The following is a 20,074-nucleotide window of genomic DNA, read 5'->3' as shown; positions in this document are numbered from 1 at the left end:
TTATCACCATTATTTAGTGAGTTTCCTGCTGTAGTGAAACTAGATTGAGACACTTATTTATAAGAAAATCAATATACAATGTCAGTGTTTACTTATATAGCAAGATAAATATGATGAAATGTTCAAATATGTACAGGTCTGAGCAGAAAGCAGAATTTTGAGTTGTCATGGAAACAGTAACAGTATTTTCCAGAAAATAAATCACAGCTGACTGTAAGTCACAACGGGTGAAAAATTACATTGTTGAGAGGGAAAAATACAGAAAAGTTAACTCTGTGCATAAGTCATATTTTATTATTACAACTATAAAGCAGCTCCCCAGCAAACAAAGTTATGTTCCGAGAACGTTTTCCTAACGTTCTGTTTTGGTTGTGGGAACGTTATTTGAAATGTTCTACAAACGTGGAAATGTCCAGTTTGCTTAACGTTGCTGGAACGTTATCTTAAGATTAGTATAACATTCCTGCAACGTTCTTTCCACCTAAAATTTTACCATCAATACAACGTTCCAAGAACGTTTATTTGTAATGTTCCAAGGTTTATTTGTAACGTTCCAAGAACGTTTATTTATAACGTTCCAAGAACATTAAAATGTCCAGTTTTTTTAAATGTTAGCAAAACGTTATTTTAAGGTTAGCAAAACGTTCCTGCAACGTTCTTTCCACCTAAATTTTACCATCAATACAACGTTCTCATAACGTTTATTTGTAACGTTCCAAGAACGTTAAAATGTCCAGTTTTTTTAATGTTAGCAAAACGTTATTTTAAGGTTAGCATAACATTCCTGCAACGTTCTTTCCACCTAAATTTTACCATCAATACGTTCCCAGAACATTTATTTGTAACGTTCCATGAACGTTAAAATGTCCAGTTTTTTTAAATGTTAGCAAAACATTATTTTAAGGTTAGCATAATGTTCCTGCAACATTCTTTCCAACTAAATTTTATTAACAATACAACACTCAAAGTTTATCTGGAACATTTCAAGAACGTAAAAATGTATGTTAAAATGTTATGTTATGGTTAGAATAATGTCCCTGAACCATTCATTTATTCATTATTATTTTTTTTTATTAAAATCATACACAACCAACTGTAACTGCACTTAAAAAAGTTGAAAATATAACAACATTTCAAATTAGAGAAACAATAGAAACAAATACTCATTTAAAAACATTTAAGCTTGTAAGCTTAATCAGTGTGAACAGGAGTGTGTGTGGGGGTGGATGCCAGAATAGAAGCTCCAGTCTCTTCATGCTCCGTCTGTAAAGTGAACAGATTGACTGATGTTACTAATTGTTATTATTTCATAAGCATTCAATAATAACAGTGTGGCTACTCCATACAAGTTAACCCTTAAGTTATTAAGCCTACTTAAGTACTATAAATGTGAACTATAAGGCCAGGTTCACACCGCAAGTGTCAGTGGCGCGTGAGCGTGAACTGCAGCTGCAGAGAGTATTCACACTGGAAGCGTTTGTGCAGCGTCACAGCAGCTCCAAGCTGCATAAAGAGAGCATTTCATTACAAAGACAGCTATAAATTTGTTTTTATATGTTGGTCATTTAAACTTGATAGTCTTGAAAGTTTAACATGCAACGTGTACAACGCGCATATAAACATTAAATAAAAATAAATAAAAGCCTTGTGTTATCCATTGCACATGTTTACAAGACAGCAAACTCTGTTAAAAACTTGTTAAAACACTCTAGATATGCTTATTCTGTGCATTTTGAGCACTTTTTGTGTGAAATCATATTTATTTTGTCCAAGGTGTACTTTCACTTTAATTGAGCGTTAGTGCCAAAACGATCGTGGCACTGCTGCTTCTGCTCAGCAATGCACTGCCGTGCAGCCTCTGTGTGCGGTGTGAACGCTCTCATCTGTTAACATGGGCACCGACAAAAATATGCACTGCTTACGCTCTGCTGACGCGTGCGGTGTGAACCCGGCCTAAGTATTAAATCACACAAGATTCAAAGGTAGCTTCCAAATGTTAAGGGTAAAAAGGGTAAAGAAAACATGCAATAATTCTGGAATGTTACTCACTCTTGAATCACGATGAGGAGCATACTTGAGTGTTTCTGCGATGCATTCCTCAAACACCTTAACTGGCATCTTCGGATGCATCCTTTGACAAGCCTCTAAAAAGAAATTTACAACAACTTGGTTTAGTGGAACTTCAGTAAAAATGTTGTGAAGACCATATGTCATGACATCTTTAACTTTAACATCCCTATTTACACCTCGATTTAACATTTGCTAAATACAGGTAAACAGTAGGGTTGGGACTCATGGGGTACCTCACAATACGATACATGCCTCACAATAACAATTATATCACGATTCTACGATAATCTATATATTGCAAGACAATCCTATAATGATACATCACAATATCTGTCTAACTATGAAAACAAAATGCCAGTGAAAAGGTTAAGTGCAGGTTTTCTCTCTTTTCGCAAAACTGATAAATCCGATCTACGGTTCCTGGGCTATATGCAGATTTAATTAAGTTTATGTCACCAAAAGCAATAAATATGAGGTGCATTTTATAGGAGAGAGCGGTAACAGCGCTACTAAGGTCTCATTACATTTAATGAAAGTAATTGTGTGTTATGCGTCTGCGACTTTGCTGAGTTTGCTGAGTCAGACAATAATTTAATCAGGCCTATCTATTTCCATTCAAATTTATAAAAACATCCTCTATATGTTTACATTATAGTCAAAATTGCATAAGTTTGATTTGTTTAACACCATTTAAATTACTACTTAGCCAGTGAAAAAAGAATGATAATAATTAAATGAAAACTTTCACTTAGGTGTTGTAAGCTTTATTCAGGCATGAAAACGGGTCAGGGGTGAAAAAGGTGAGAAGGATATTACCTCTCTAGGGGGGTCCAGGGGCATGCTCCCCCGTAAGAAAAATGTAAATATTCCATATTTTAAAGCATCAATCTGATGCATTTTGAGATGCTTTTTTTGCCAACCTGGGGAGAGCTGGGGAAACTTAACTTCAGCCATGAGTCAAAAATTATTATGGCCTCCTTACTATTATGCAAGCCAATTCATGCCAGCCTGTCACTGGGTCTAACATTTACAGTATATGAGGCACAATGTGTTAAGGGCACCACAAACAGCTTAATGCATAACCCCCACAAGAGATGGTGGACATGCTGTAACTTAACTTGTCTACTCTTCCATCATGATTGACAGCCAATACAATGTTATGTAATTAACAGTAAAACGTCCGTCATTTAACTAATTTTAAAAACACGGATGGATAATACAAAATGCTTTCTGACATTTTGACAGAAAAAAACATTTAAACTTAGTCTGTCAATTTTCGTTTTACAATTATCTTATGTCTGTGTGCGCGTGTCCGTGTTTGTGAGAGAGAGCTCGCGCAGCACTGATACAATGGTACTTTTTAATCCATAAGTAACTAACGCGCAAGTTTTCATACAAAATAAATATGTAACAATTAGGTACTTTAGTTATTATTAACACAATAACGTAACACATGCAGGCTACGTTGCTCAACACTGAGAATTAATAAATGTACGCCTGTTTCTCCAGACTCGCGCTTATCGAATAGCTGATCAGTCATACACAAATCACAGCACTTTCATAATCACTAAGCCATAGCGATTTCAAATTTATTAAGATTTATTGTTCAGCATTACTTGAGCATTTTATAATTTGCATGGCTGAATGATGTCTTCCTCTTATCTGAGGGAACATAAATGTAAAAAGTATTTTAAGATAATCCATGCGATCTGTGTGATCATCGAATCCAGAGGATTAGGTTAACTCAATACAATATTTCACCTTTCCACATCGAGCCCAGGCTGTTTACCTTCAGGAGTCAGAAGTACCGCGATTACTGTAGCCTACTGTTCATCAGTCAAACGGCGGGAGTGGAAGGAGGATCGAGCGGGAAACTTTTCTGGTACGCGCACCTGTTCGCAATTCACTGAAACGCAGTTTGCAGTTCACTGAATCTCACGCTCCCTTCTGGCACGCACACCTGTTCGCAGTTCACTGAATATAAATACCCCCCCTCACCCCAAAAAAATTCTCATCGAATCTACACGATTAACGTAGGTCACCTATTTTGGTTTCAAAACGGCGAATTTCGCCTAAAGGTGAGGGATTTTCATGTATGTTTATTTGGGAGAGGAGATGGGGTGGACATGAATGTGTGCACAATCTTATGCTGACTGCATTTTAAAGAGTGTACACATGGTTTTATAAATCTTGCTTTTATTCATACACACTTGTAGGATGATAGGTGTAAAGTTTTATACATGAGGCCCCAGATCACTGAAAACTCATAATACGGCTTCATTGGTTAACATGTTAATTATTACCAAACTGACGATGAAAAATACGTATAAAGCATTAATTATTCTTAGTTAATGTTAATTTCTTAGTTACTGTTTAATAACATTACTAAAATCAAAAGAACTTATTTAATGGACCTGAGATAAAACTAACAATGATCAGTTGTAACTAACATTAACAAAAAAATACTACTTTCTGTAACAAATGTAGCTGTTGCTCAATCTTAGTTAATGCATTAAATAATGTGACCTTATTGTAAAGTGTTTCCTGTTGTTCTTTATAGCCTAATTCTTTTGCACTTTAATCTGTTTGAAAATTTGACTCTATATATTTTTTGTGTATTGTATTATTGTATTTAAACATTCAGTTATTTTTGTTATTACAAAAAGAGTTCTTAAAACCTGTTATACTATGACAACACTTTTTTTTGCAACTTATTTCAATATTGTGATAATACCGTATACCGTGATAAAAGCTTCAACAATTTATCGCAACATGAAAATCTGATACCGTCACATGCCTACAGTCTTGTTCTGTTCTGAATACCATTAGCATTAAATAAATATTTATTTAAAGCAACTGAATCCAAAAAAAATCCTCATTCAGGAAAGAATCCAAATGTTTTCAACTTTGTGAAGTAACATTTGTTTGCTAAAGAATTATTTATGTAAATGAGGCTTCATACTAAACTCGTGCCCCAACATCCATTTAAAACAGTGTCCTTAAAGGATTAGTTCACTTTTAAATAAACTTTTGCTGGTAATTTACTCACCCCCATGTCATCCAAGATGTCCATGTCCTTCTTTCTTCAGTCGAAAAGAAATTAAGGTTTTTGATGAAAACATTCCAGGATTTTTCTCCTTATAATGGGCTTGAATGGGCACCAGACGGTTCAAGGTCCAAATGACAGTTTCAATGCAGCTTCAAAGGGCTTTAAACGATACCAGACTATGAATAAGGGTCTTATCTAGCGAAATGATCGGTCATTTAAAAAAAATTTAAAAAGTTTACGTTTTATAAGCACAAATGCTCGCTTGCTCTGTTCTGGGATGCGCGTTCGTGACGTCACGTAATACGCAATTACGTTAAAAAGGTCACGCTTGACATAGGTGGAAGTATGAGTCGGTGTTTACAACTTGAATGTGCAAATACTAACCCTGCGTCTCAATCAGCTCCCTAGTTCCCTAGGTCGTGTCTATCATATATATATCATGAAAGTGAATGTGGCTGATTCCCTGATCAGTGCCGTGACTACTGAACTAGGGAGCTGACTGAGACACACGGTAAGTCAAACGCCGTTTACAAAAAAGGTAAAACAACTAATGGTTCTTCCATCCTGTGTTGTCAGTGCCATCAGACTGTCATACCCTTCTCCATCAGAACAAAAACACCTCTAAAGGGGGTCGCACACCGGACGCGCACATTATATACGCGCGAGCTCAATTTTGACTCGACTCCTGATAGAAGAGCTGCACAATGGGAGTGTTTTACGTCAACAGGGAAACGTTACATATGCTTTAATATTTCGCACTGAGGTTAGTGTACATGGAAAATGGCTATGTTTATACATTTTTAGACTTTATTCAAGCTGTTAAAGTGTAAAACTAATGTATCTTGCAGCACAGGGTGAAGTCAGTATGTACATTAACGACGATTTGAGAGAAATATAATATACATTTAATGTAAAACAATGTACGTGACGCTCTGTGGCGCGGCAGGATTTTGAGTCGTAGCTGGGCACCGTGGACAGGCGCCGAATGTCGCCGCCGGTGTGTACATTCATAGAAAACAATGCGTTCGAATTTTAAAGACGTGGCGCGGTGCTGAGCTTCGCGTCCGGTGTGCGACGCTGTTACTTAGTAACGGTGGAAATCCATTTTGTCTGGTAATGCAGCGAGATGGAAACAGGGACTCACCGACTGATTCTAATGGCGGGATTGAAATGGTCCAGTCGTGGCAGCATTGAGATTCTTCCTCTGTTGGCAATGGTTGGCATTTGCCACATGTGCACCACCACGTCTGCCCGATGCTGGAGAGGTGTGTGTCGCCGCAGCAGTCTCTTCCATCTGCCTAATTTCTTCCTCTGTGTATTCCGGTTCAAAAGGTAGGACAGGGTGAAAAACTCATCTTCTCCTCGTCCGACATTGTTGTTTTACCTTTTTTGTAAACGGTGTTTGACTTAGTATTTGCACGTTCAAGTTGTAAACACTGACTTGGTACTTCCGCCTATGTCATGCGTGACCTTTTCAACGTAATTGCGTATTACGTGACGTCACGAATGCGCATCCGAGAACAGAGCAAGGCGAGCATTTGTGCTTATAAAACTTAAATTTTTTTTTTTTTTTTTAAATGACCGATCGTTTCACTAGATAAGACCCTTATTCATCGTCTGGTATCGTTTAAAGCCCTTTGAAGCTGCATTGAAACTGTCATTTGGACCTTGAACCGTCTGGTGCCCATTCAAGCCCATTATAAGGAGAAAAATCCTGGAATGTTTTCATCAAAAACCTTAATTTCTTTTCGACTGAATAAAGAAGGACATGGACATCTTGGATGACATGGGGGTGAGTAAATTATCAGCAAAAGTTTATTTAAAAGTGAACTAATCCTTTAATATGCGCAAAAATTGTACAACGGTTTTGAGCCAGTTACTTTTACTATGTTAGGTTGACTTTAGATTGATGATGAATAGGCTGTGTTGCTATTTTGTGTGCATGCGCATATTTATGTGCACTTTGCAAAAGTTCTGCATGCTTGAAGTAAATTACATTAAATATGTCACATCTCATTTACTAATAATAATAAAAACAAGTAGCGTTTTGGAAAATATAGTAGATCAAATCATATAATCTGCTGTTAAATTTACTTACAGTTTTTTTCCTGTATTCAGTGTCTTTGACAGCGTTTATTGCGTTTCGTCTGTTTCATGAGCAACTTCCCAGGAAGAGATGATTTTGTTCTCTTGAACAAATGGGATGGAAAGGTGCTTTATTTGCAAACGTTTATGCGATATTCCAATTTTTCAACTTTCAACTTTGAGCACAAATCTTCCAGTTCCTGCAGGCTCTCTGGCAAGGTTTAATGAGAAACTCAGAAATGTCGCTCGGCTGAGCAACACTTCTTAGAAGAGTTTCAATGGCCGACATCCTCTGGTCCATTTTGTCGAGACGAACGATTATGGCTCGTTCAACTTTCTTCAGCTCAGTGTTGTCTGAAATGTGCAGTTCATGTGTTAACATGCAAAAGAGAAGGTGTTCAAAAGAACTGGGCTGTCAAAAATCTACATTTAATTGATGTACTTTTCAAATTGGAAAATTGTTTCAAATTTCTGAAACTTACTTTTCAGAGTACAAAATGTACAGGAGACAGTTTTGGATAGTTATTTTATTAATGTTGTTTTATGGGCAAGCATGTTTAGTCTCTCGAAGGCTAATGAATGCTGTCATTAGACTGCCAATGGATTTATTATATAATATTGACAGCAAAGGAAAGTTACAGTATTGCTATATTTAAACTTTATACAGTATTTTGAATGAAAGAAAATATTTTTATAACTTGTACTCACACAAATTGGTTTCCCCGGCTGATGCAGGAACATCTTTAGTCACATCAGCTGAAAAAGAAAAAATACAATATCAAGTTTATGAATATATTATATTTTTTTTTACAAGCTCCTAATATATTACCATGGGTTAAAGTAGTGTTGTCACGGTACCAAAATTCCAGTAGTCGGTACCGATACCATGAATATTTTACGGTTCTCGGTACCAATTTCAGTACCACAGCAAAATCTGTTGGAACTATTTTACTATTTTTATGTAGTCTATTTTAAAAACATTAAATATGATTTGAAGCGTGTGTGTATGTTTGTGTGTATTTATAGGTGACCTCAATGAAATAAATTTTGAAATAAAAATAAAAAAATAAAATAAATTACTATTAAACAAATAAATACTCAAACATCCATTTTGTACTGTTGAAAAAAACGAGCATATGCTGGTAAAGTAGGTTTTGAAGCTGGTATGCTGGTTTGAGCTGGTCCTATGCTGGTCCTAAGATGGTCCGGTTTTTATTCCCACACAAAAGATGCGTCATATAGCCAAAGTCCCGTTATTAGAGGGATTATTTCAGAGGGATGTGGGACACGAGCAGGAAAGAGACCATTTCGCTTTAATAATATCTTCATGTTTTCTCCTGATGTTACAAGCAACTGACACTTATAAAAGGTCGTAAAAGGTCTGAAGAACAAATTTTATTCTCCGCAGGGGCAAGACATTCAGGCTATGTTTGATTTTGTGCAGTCAGAGAAAGCGAAAGTAAAAATCACCAACTTGTGTGAAACGCACTATACAAATAAACTTGATGGGCCTTATAAAGTCTAATAACGAGCACAAACTGTGTTAAATAGAAATTGACGTGCAAGCAAAAAGGTTTCTGTCCTACGGTGTTTTTTCTACTTTACCACAGTAAAGAATGTGAATAGCCTATAATAGGGCTAAATGCGAAGAAACTTTCTGAGCTTAAACTTTTTTCCAGGGGTGCACATGCGTATTTTCAAGTCACAATAGTCATTCAAGTCATTCTATAATCATTTAAATATTTTATCCCACCTTCATGTTGAGTTTCCCTGTCAGACATGGCAGTTTCTGGTTCTTGTACACTTAGATGACCTGAAAAACAAGATTCCAAAAATGTGTTTCCTGGCAATTATTCAGGGATGCTTTTTTATTATTAAAATATAAATGGTGGTGTAGCTTTCACTTTGTTGGGTGGTTGCCACAGCTTGAAATAAGTATTTATTGACAAGCTAAGTAAGTGACAAAAATGTCATGACAATGCTGTATTATCAAAGGATTCTCTGTCTTCTCTGATTGTGTTTGCCAACAAGAAAGAACCAGTAAACTTACACCTTTCTCCAAAATATTCTTTTCTTGGGGTAACTGAAACAAAATTAAAAACTCTTAAATTGAAAACTAAACACAGTTATGTAATGAGGTAGCTAAAAGATTTTAAACAATTAACTCACATTTAGGTGTGCTTAAAATGCGTGTCTTTGGTGGTGGTGGGGAGTCTTCATCATCACCTAGTTAACAATATCCAATGGTAGTGTTATAACATCTTATATTAGTAATGCCAGAACCATTTTACCAGTATTTTTGGAATGAAGGGCCTGTTCACACATGATCTCTTAAAGGTAATGGACTAGTTGCACGAGGCCGCCATTTTGGATTTTCGATCAGTGAGTGTACGCATATACACTTCCTGTTTTGCTTTATGCTGGTGCAGAGTGCCGGGGAAAGCCGAAAATGATCTCCTATAGTTGTTTATAGAATCTGTTATATCACTTAAAAACAACAAAGATATATAGTACAATCACATGAGCCAATGGCATTTAAATGCATGCATGCATGGGTTAGAATAGATTAACGGTGCTTTGAGTGTTTTGTGTGGATAAAGAGATCCGTGGATCTCTGCTGAGCCTGAACCGCATAATCAACAGGAGAAAGATTAAAAGTCAAAGATCGCGTATCTCTGTGTATCTCATTGAATTTCCACACAGAGGTAACGTTACACAATAATATAACAAGGATTTCTTTCATCTCTGATAGACCACCATCTTCTCTTTAATTAAAAAAATCTATTATATCTAGCCAAGTTTCATATTTAAGTTTCTTCCAGCACCAAATACAAGCGTCGCTAAGACCAGAAGGGCACCAGCGGAAGTAACCATGCACAGAGTTGCGTCGCCGCAGCTCACCGGTGCCATCTTGTGCACCTAGTTCATTTACCAGTAGAAACTGTATGTGTAAAAAGGACTAGTGGACTAGTATGTGTAAAAAGGACAGCATTGTTAGTCACTGAGTAAGACTGGCAGCAACCACTTTTTACACTTCCTCCTGAACCAAATCAACAAGCTTACAAAATTGCTTTGAGTTCTAAAAATAACCATTAATAAATTGTTTTTTTTTAATTTTATGTTTTTATTTTAATGTTAGGTGTTTTAGTGTGAAATCAACCTTACAAAAACTATTTCAATTCTCTTTTGTCAAATTTTCATAAAAGTATTTGCCACTATCCAGCTGTCTCCTATATCTAGCTGGAGGTCGTACTGGTCTCCGTGAAGGTTCCTCATCGCTCTCCAGGTTTGATGTCACTGTGGCCTGGTTGGCCTTCAGTCTGGCTTCCTCATAGCTATCTGGAAAGATAGCGAGATAGCAAGATCACCTTGGATACAAACATTCTTCCAAATATCTTTTTCTCCATATAGTGGACTTCACTGGGGTTCAACGGGTTGAAGGTCCAAATGTCAGTTTCAGTGCAGCTTCAAAGAGCTCTACATGATCAAGAGGAATAAGAGTCTTATCTAGAGAAACCATCGGAAGTACCGATCCAGTGTTTACAAAGTGAATGTCAAAGACTAAGACTAAGTCAAACGGCCTTTACAAAAAAGGAAAACTATGATTTCTGATGATTTTAAATTTGGAGGAGAAAATGAGATGGGGTTTTTTTTGCCCTACCGCTGTACTTCTGCATGTGTGACCTTTACAACATGATTATGTAATGTGTGTCGGATCGCAGAGTGCAAAACAAGCATTTGTGGTTAAAAAGTTTAAAGTTCGAAAATAACAGATTGTTTTGCTACGTAAGACTCTTATTCCTCGTCTGGGATCATGTAGAGCTCTTTGAAGCTGCACTGAAACTGACATTTGGACCTTCAACCCGTTGAAGCCCAGTGAAGTCCACTATATGGAGAAAAATTATAGAAATGTTTTTCTCAAACCATAATTTCTTTTCGACTGAAGAAAGACATAAACATCTTGGATGACATGGGGGAGACTAAATTATCAGGAAATTTTAATTCTGAAGTGAACTGATTTAAATACATGCTAAATACCTGCATACACCATAACCACTGCAACATGTTTTGACCAGAAGGTAGTATCTGGAGTGTCTCTTCTCTTTGCTTTGGCAGTAAAGTTTTTTCTTGGCCAGTAGCAATATATAGCCTGTTGAGAGCAGATCAACATGTCAAGCCTCCAAAATAGACAGTAGCTGAAAAAAAGTTAGTTTTAGTAAAGGTTGTTCTCAAAAACTGTTGGGGCACCACTGAATTCCATAATATGTTTTTTTCCTACTATGGAAGTCAATGGTCCCAAACAACTGTTTGGTTACAAACATTCTTTAAAATATATTCCTTTGTGTTTAGCAAAACAAAGAAATTTATACAAGTTTGGAACAAATGATGACAGAATTTTCATTTTTGTGTGAACTATTCCTTTAAGCTACTCGGATATACTACAAATTGAAAATACCTCTTTTGTTACTTCAAGCCAGTTGGAAGGCACTACATCAACTGTGTTGTCCTGGGGGAACTTAATCACTGCATATCTCTGAAAGAGAAACCATACTGAGGGTTTGGAGCAAAAGGGGCATGAGCGCAATTGAAGTGATCTGATTCTGCACTTCAAACCCCTTTGGCTCCAAACCCTCGATAACTCAGATACTGCACATAAACACACAAATATATACATAAGTATTTAGCTCAATGGCCCTAGTTCCTTATAGCATACTACCTATGTTCCACTCTTAACATTAACTTCGGTTAACATTCTGTTATACAGACAAGTCCTCGCATTCTGTCCCCTTGACAGTTTACAAACCATATTTCCGCAATTCATCATTTACCAATTAAGTAATTACAAAATCAAAACATTTTTGAAAAACATTATCATCATTTAAGATCCCTCATGCTTCATGACCTTCTTCTATGTTATATATAAATAGATAATTTGAAGAATACTCCTGACTGCTTTCAGCCACAAAATAAGGTGGGGAGAAGAGGAAAAAAAATACCATAAAATACTCCATTAAAGTGTACACTATCCCAAATCTTCTGAAGCCACATGACAGTTTTGCTTGAGCAACAGACCAAAAACAGTAAGAGAAAACCTAGTCCAATCAAAACCAAGATGTGATTTTGACACAATATGGAGGCATAGCATCCCCTAACACAAAGCAACCAGTCTCCACTTTGAGTCAGGTTGTTTTTTTCCACTACAAACCTAAACCATATCTTTGTTTGGTTATTATTAGCTAAACATACCAACCTTGCTATTGGTCTTAAATATCTCTCATGCACTAATATGGTGACCATGGTGAAAACTGCAAAACAACACTGCTTAAAGGGTTAATTCACCAAAAAATGAAATTTGTCAGTAATTACTCACCCTTGTGTCATTCCAACCCTGTCAGTTCTTTTTTCATCTTCACAACACAAATGAATATTTTTGATGAAATCCAAGTTTTTTTTAATCCTCCATAGAAAGCAATGTATTTACCATCATTCAAAGTCCAGAAAGGTATTAAAGACATCGTTAAAGTAGTCAGCAATTAAAAATGCCTTTCTGACCAATAGCCTTTGAGACAATTGTTTCATTCTGGTGTGCCTCACTTGGGCCTTATAAGCACCAATTAACCTGGAGTCACAAGGCTGCATGAATAGCGGCTCAGGGTTGTCATAAACACGACAAAGCACCATTCTATCCACTTTCCCTGTAGCATCTACCACAGAAACGACCTCACAACACTGTAAGTCACTGAGAACAAAGACATTGTTTGGTTTTTGTGTTTTCAACACAGCTGCAGGCTTGTTATTCAGTTCCTCTCTGTGCTTGTCAATTTCACCAAGACGTCTTATAATTTGTGACAGAGGGTTTCTACCTGAGCGTACTAGCCTCTTCAGCTGGTGCAGGTAATTTTCAAAGGGAAAAGCACTACACTCATCTAGCCCACCGTATGCATGTGCATCAGAAGCAAGGTGAACCATAGAGTGCACATTGTACACAAGGAACTCATCCCCATACAACTTTCTGCCTTCCTCTACAAAGTGAACCAACAGATCTGATGCAAAAGAGGTGTACTGTTTCACTAGTTGTGGGCACACTAGGATGGCCAAAGCCACAGTGAACAGCATAAAATGTTCATAGAGTTCATCAGAGAGAACACCTTTCAGCACAATTTTGCCTGTGTAAAGCGCAAACTGTCGCAGTTCAGTAGCTTTCCACCGGTCAATGTCTTCTAGGCCACGTGGCTTCCTTGCAAAAAGGTCTGGCATGAATGGTCTCAAACCAAGAAGCCTGGAACTGATCTCCCTTACTTGGCCAGAAGATAATCTGGTTCTAAGATTTCCACGCAACCACAAAACAATCAGTTTTCGCATCACTCCAAGACAGCACTGATGCATGTAATCTGCAGGAAATTGCTAAATCATGTCTAATGGGAGCATGCAAAATGGAGACACCCCAGATGATCGGTGGTGCTCCTCCTGAAGCTGCTCGCGGAAAGACACATCTGTTCTCAGAGTAAGATTAGTTGTCTCTGGGTATATAACCCGCCTGCCATCCCAGAAGCCTTTCTGTGTGCACTTATCACAACCAAAATAGCCTGAATATTGCTTTGTGCATTTAACAAGTGCCTTTGCAGGTGCATCACAACTGATACAGCGCAGATGAACTCGTAAAAGACCACTGTCAGTCTCTAACCCATCCAGCAAAATATCCCTGAGGTCATGCGCTACATCTGTCAAAAAAATCGAGATTTGTAGGCTTAGACGCACCAAAACAGAGAGCAAGAGGAAAGACAGTGGAAGGAGCCAAATTGATTTTGCACAAAACTGGCCACAGTGACTGATTGCTACTTTTGAATAGTGGTAAACCATCAATATTCAAAGAAATGTCCAGACAGTCTAACTGGGTGACAACATCGCTGGGGTAAATTTTTAAATACCCACACAGCTGTTCTTTACATCCAAAGTAGTAGTACTGCATCCCAGATTTTGTGTCTAAGGTCACATTTTCACATGTTCCAAGCAACGTCCTTGCGGTTTTTGGGAGCGCTGGGTGATGTTCACCAAGAATTTTAAGAAGGCCATCCACTGCATTATGTTTGACCTGAAATTCATTGGCCCACTGTGCAAGTCTAACTCCTAAAGATGGTGTGTCATCTAAGTCTGCATCATCAGAATTTGAATCATAATTTGCATGAGCCCCCTGCATTTCAACATCACTCTCAGATTCACTCTGTGTTCCCTCAATGGGCTGTGTTTGCTGAAGGGGCTCACTAAAGAGCTCCAGACTAGTAGAGCTCGTTTGTATCTCTATGTCCTCTACATGAGATTTCTCCTGATCTCTTTTCACTCTTTTCCAGAGTGTGTTGTATTTCTGCTTTGCAGACATGGCTAATAACTTCACTCACATAAAGAAACAAAGAAGTCATCAACATACCATTTCAGATTCCATCTTCAGTGTTCCTGTGGATGAGAATAAAGAGAAATTATTAACATGCAGTGCTCCTTTGAATGCTCTGTGTCAATGCCATTACACTCAATATCAAGATAATCTTATTTTTATAAATAAATCTTAGTCCTCTACCAATTATGTTAAATATATAAGTACCTCTCTCCTCTCTCTCAAATATAAGAACAAAGAAGGCAATTACAAACAATATGATGAATAGAACAACAACAAATTAAATTAAATGTTTGACAGTACAATAGATTTATTTATTGTAGACAAACATACTATAGGCCAGGGGTGCCCACACTTTTTTGCATGATGATCTACTTTTAAAATGATCAACTAAATGAGATCTACCAACCCCACCCCCAAAAAACAGTTTAATTTCAAATGCTTGTTGCTACTACTGCATGAATCTCTACATGGAATTCAGGAAAATAAAAATAAATGTTCATTGTTGATATTCAATTTGAACAATTTTCAATTTTAATACTAAAATACTTATAGCACAACAGATTAGATTAGCCAGGGCATTTACCTTATTCTGATGACTTGCACTGAATAGAATCGGACAGTTTTACATAATATTTGTCGACAAAACACAGCTGCCAATGTCTAAACTGGTGTCAATCAACACTGACGGAGCACGTGCGATGGTCGGCTGTTCAAGCAGTTCATTATTAAGTACAAGGAGGAGGATGCTTTTCCCGACTTCCTTAATTATCACTAACAAAGATCTATGTGCGAAAATACAGAACATGAAAGAGATCGTGGATGTGTTCATGAAAATCGTCTGCTCAATACGTGCACGCTCACTTCAGAGACGGCTGTTTGTTTCGTGCATATTTGGAGGAAGCCGACTTCGCGCTCTGTTCTCCGGCTAGTTGTCATGGCAACTGAATAAACAAAAATCTTGCCTGGTAAAAATGTATTAGTCAAATGCAAGTCAGACAGAAACTAAAAGGATAAAAAAGGGCATCGTTATATTTCTTTTTATTAAAATGGAACAAAAGCATTTATTATAATTGTGTGCGATCTACCAGCATTGTCTTTGCGATTGACTGGTATCGCGATCGACCGCACCATAGGCCTAGAGCACTTGCGCAGACTGCGCACTATTCAAAAACGGTGGTTTAAATCACTTGACAAACTAAAATATGTAAATGACATTTGTATATATTCGAAATAAAACATATACATTGTACAATTAATTTCAGCTTGCTTATTTTGCTCAAGATAACGATTTATTAAGTGCACATGCCATAAAAACAAGAAACTTCTAACCACAGCTCAAGAGCTGTTGTTCCAACCACACAAGTTTGCGATGCAGTTTGAACGCTGGTAAATGTATGGCATATAGTGCAAATGATTTTCATCTACAATATGCCATACATTTAGATTGGTATTCTGAGACAAGCATCGAAGTAATCAAAGATATTTAAAAGATCACCTGGACCTACCATCAACCAATCCACCGCAACCCTCATAAAATGGCGACAAGATATTTCTGAGATTTTTTTCGGTTTCATTGGGCGGAGCTTTTCCCGGACATGCGCGTAGAGTGGATTTTTTATATAAATAAATATAATTTAGTGGCGCGAATTTATGCTTAAACTGGTGTCGTAACACTTTATAATTTTTGTGCAGTTGTCGTTTTGAACAGTTGTCCCATGATGATAAGCAGCAACTCAACTATTGATTTCAGTTCTTTTATTAATTGATCAAATTGAATGCAATTTAACTGAAATAAACCTGTTAATCTGCTAATGGTGTTTTCTTAAATTCTTGTTTTGTAAATATTAGCCAAATAAATACCACATGCTATTTCTAAATAAGTAATTTTGGATTAAACAAATTTGTATTTGTAGCTCATTTGTGATTAAGAACAGCATGTATCAGTGATCAGCAGGTGCACAGTGTGGTCAAAGAAAAATGACAGAGTAACATAGGTTGCAAAATGTTTATTAGGCTACTATGGCTGTGGGTGTTATTTCAGTCAATGCCAGAAAGACATTTTAAAACATAAGGTAGGAAGATATAACAAAAAAAAAAAAAAAAAAAATGAAATCGAACTTTGTTCATATAGTTAAGAATATTCTTTATCTGCTCTGCTATTGGAAATCAGTGAAGCTGTAATCATTAAGGTGTTATAACAGGGTATATGCAGGAATCCTGAAGTTAATATCAATACCTTTTTAAGACTTTTTGAAGACCTTCTCAAAATATTTTAAGACCTCATCGCACTTCAAGTTCTGATCAGCAACAAACCTTTAACTATTAAATTGTACTATGTTATGTAAATAATTATTAGAAATTCAACTATTTGTTGTTCAGATTTACGAAAGCATAACAACAATAAGAACATACCAGACAGTATTTTTCACTGCAGTATTGAGACACCAGATAACCTCCGTGTGCATTGTCGATGTGCCGCCCATAGCCACCCTGATGTCGGCCGATGATGGGGCAGAGGTCGCTGTCGTAGCTGTTTTGACAAGTTCAGCTGTCGTGTTAGGTATTGGTGTCGCTGTTGGAGCACAGAAACTGGCGATGGACAGCTGCGACTGCTATCTGCGGCCAACGGCGGCCTTGTGGCTAGCACCGTACATGTGGGACTTGACAGCGTTGATCTTCTTTTTACAATATGTACAGTAAGCCTCACGGTTGTTTTCAGCTACAGGCTTCAGCCATTGTTTAAATTCATCCTTCTCCAACCAGGAGTCCGCAAATTTACATTTCCCCATTTCGGAGTCTGTTTCACGACGTGTGGAGGGCGACACATCAGACATCACCTAACCGCGCATTTCGCAAAATACGTGACGTCACCCGTAGACGGCGCGCGCACCCTGAGCCAATCTCTGACCGAGCATGCCGTTGTTTTTTAATAGTTATTATGGGGATGAAAATAAATATATTCATGAATACTTTTTGGAGTCAAACTCTTTTGACAAAGCTTGAACAAAATTTAATACCTCATAAAATCGTGATTAAGACTTTTTAATACCTTTTAAGGGCCTTAATTTTCCCAAAATGGATTCATCAACTTTTAATACTTTTTAAGATCCCGCGGACACCCTGTATAAGATTTTTGGTTTCACTGTGCGCTTTGCAATTTTTATTTGTAAAAATGTTTAAATGTTCCACATTTTTTGGAAACATGAAAAAAATGCATTACTTCTTTGTATGTTAAATATTAATTATATATTTAATAAATATGTAGAATATAATGTTAGGAATTTATCTCAAGAATGTATTTTTCTTGAGGCCGAGTTATGTCAAAAAGTCTTAATTATTTGTGGTATTAACAAAACATAGTTTTTATTTTAATAGTTTCTATGATCCTGGTCATTTTTTTTTATCAACAACTCAAATATGCATTTTTTTTTTTAAAAGCATGGCCATGTTACTAATTAAACTCTTACCTCAAAATGCAGTAAGGAATGTTCATGAAACAGTATTCTGAAACAGAGAAAAAAGAATGTCATAAAACTCAACAATGCCACTCTCACAACATAACTTAAACTTTTATTCCAAATAATGAAAACATTTTTCAACTGTAAACATCTCACAGTCAACCTGCACTAAAGTGAAATGTAGTCTCTCTGCTGTTCCTTATTCCGTTATTACCTTTTCTAAAAATATTGCGTCTATAAATGTCAAAATAATTTTAATTCAATCGTAATATTAATAATAAAAATATATGCTACTGTAAATGTCGTCAAAGTAGTAATCAATACGATATGATTCACACTGTGCGCGTTATTATTTTGCTGTATTCTAGGTCTATATCCTACTTAAACCCATTCAAAATGATTGACAGCGCTGATTGGTGCTAAATGAACCACGTGACTGCACGGCGCGAAATCAAGGGTTTTCGCGGCTCTCTCTCAAATAGTACCAAATAGACAAAAACACCCGTTATATTCAATTAATCTGTCTGCATCGCATAAATGAATTTCTTACATACATCATATCTGCACTTTGTTGTTTATGACAGAGAATTATGTCAGTGAGCGCGCAATCTGTTCTCACCGGGTTTCTTCACTGATGACTAATCAACTGCCTTCGATTGGATATTGCGCAGCCTGCAACAATAAAGCATAGACATTTCAAAATAAGATTCCCGGTGCATTTCGTGTATGAGTAAAAGTCACTCAATGTGTCCAATTACCACTCCGGTTATTATTTGGTTACACAAACTTATTTAATCTAATTTAAATTTAAATTATATTTAATTTAATTTAAAGTAAACTATTGTAGCTTCTGTCTGGGATGCCCCATCACAGGAAGGAATTGGAAATACTAAGGATTTTTATTGACGCATATTAAAAATAAAAAGATTTTACTATCAATATTATATTTAACAAACACTAAAACCATGAAACCATTACTTGAAATAAATAAAGGTTATCTGACATAAAATAAAACTTGCATTTTTCTTATTTTTAATTGAAATTAACCAGTTATTTTGTTTAATTAACCTGATGTACTGAACTGAAATAAAAATTAATAAAAACAACAAAAAGTTATAAAAATGGCAAAAACTACAAAATTATAATGAAAGCAGAAAATGTAAAAAAATTAAATTGAATTCAAAATATTAATGAAAACTATAATACTGCTAGTATGGCAAAATCTGTTTATTAAAGTGTGTGTGTATACATAAGAAGAAATAGTTAAGGAAAGACACATTTGCTAATTTTTCATTGCATCCCTCAAGTTTCTCTCAACATTATGAGAACGTTCATCAAGTACAAATAACGTCCTAAAGATGTTGCAAGAACGTTGTTCCCAGAACGTTTTATGATAACATTATGACAACATTCAGAAAGTACTAATAACATTATAAGGACGTTCTGAGAATGTTGTTCTAATAACGTTTTCTCTCAACATTATGAGAACGTTCATCAAGTACAAATAACGTCCTAAAGATGTTGCAAGAACGTTGTTCCCAGAACGTTTTATGGTAACATTATGACAACATTCAGAAAGTACTAATAACATTGTAAGGACGTTCCGAGAACGTTGTTCTAAGAACGTTTTCTCTAATAGTTAAAAGAACGTTAATAACATTATAAGGACGTTCTAAAAACATTATTTTAATAACGTTTTGTACTAACATTCACACAACTTTTAAAGAACGTTAGTGAATGTTCTGGGAACGTTCCTTGTTAGCTGGGTCTACAGAAGACAGTCGTGTCATTATTCAGCTGTTCAGTTCATGTTTTGTTCTCTTCTGATAGTTTCAGTGCCGTCACATCAAATAATATTTCTGAATATTAAGTGTCTTTTAAAGTCCAAGTAATGAAGACAAAACTAGGACAGGAATCTGAGAGACCAAAACTTCTACATAAGAGTCCAAAACAGACAAATATAAGATGCAGCACATTTCAGATGATAGAAAATGTGACTTAAATTCCAGAAAATATGTT

General features: G+C 36.3%; 2 protein-coding genes across 21 annotated transcripts in view; one reads left to right on the top strand and one right to left on the bottom strand.

The window, feature by feature from the left end:
- The window catches only part of LOC125243964 (NACHT, LRR and PYD domains-containing protein 12-like), a 283,026-nt gene that overhangs the window by 195,459 nt on the left and 67,493 nt on the right, over nt 1-20,074 (top strand). The gene's annotated exons all lie outside the window — the stretch shown is intronic.
- Nucleotides 3-18,934, bottom strand: LOC125244799. Of its 12 annotated transcripts, XM_048155116.1 has the most exons (13): nt 18,675-18,891; nt 18,065-18,101; nt 14,631-14,656; nt 11,661-11,738; nt 11,243-11,354; nt 10,418-10,543; nt 9,374-9,430; nt 9,255-9,287; nt 8,958-9,017; nt 7,913-7,960; nt 7,218-7,558; nt 2,050-2,144; nt 8-1,263 (listed from the first exon to the last, which is right to left on the bottom strand). In XM_048155116.1, the coding sequence occupies exons 3-11, from the start codon at nt 14,643-14,645 to the stop codon at nt 7,377-7,379; spliced, it is 711 nt and encodes a 236-aa protein (XP_048011073.1). In that variant the 5' UTR covers nt 14,646-14,656; nt 18,065-18,101; nt 18,675-18,891; the 3' UTR covers nt 8-1,263; nt 2,050-2,144; nt 7,218-7,376. The 12 variants fall into 12 exon arrangements, with proteins under 12 accessions (XP_048011114.1, XP_048011051.1, XP_048011094.1 ...); XM_048155094.1 differs by lacking the exons at nt 18,065-18,101; nt 18,675-18,891 and adding an exon at nt 17,010-17,722 and having other exon boundaries at nt 5-1,263; nt 7,218-7,240; nt 7,374-7,558; nt 11,661-14,656; XM_048155137.1 differs by lacking the exons at nt 18,065-18,101; nt 18,675-18,891 and adding an exon at nt 16,103-16,997 and having other exon boundaries at nt 7-1,263.

This window comes from Megalobrama amblycephala, linkage group LG1 (assembly GCF_018812025.1).
Source record: "Megalobrama amblycephala isolate DHTTF-2021 linkage group LG1, ASM1881202v1, whole genome shotgun sequence".
NCBI lineage: Eukaryota > Metazoa > Chordata > Actinopteri > Cypriniformes > Xenocyprididae > Megalobrama > Megalobrama amblycephala.
Note: the sequence above shows the minus strand (reverse complement) of the source record. Positions and strands in the feature narration are given on the sequence as shown.

Coding starts and splice junctions, on each gene's coding strand:
- LOC125244799 (XM_048155069.1), bottom strand. CDS start 13,591: ATGCATCAGTGCTGTCTTGGAGTGATGCGAAAACTGATTGTTTTGTGG.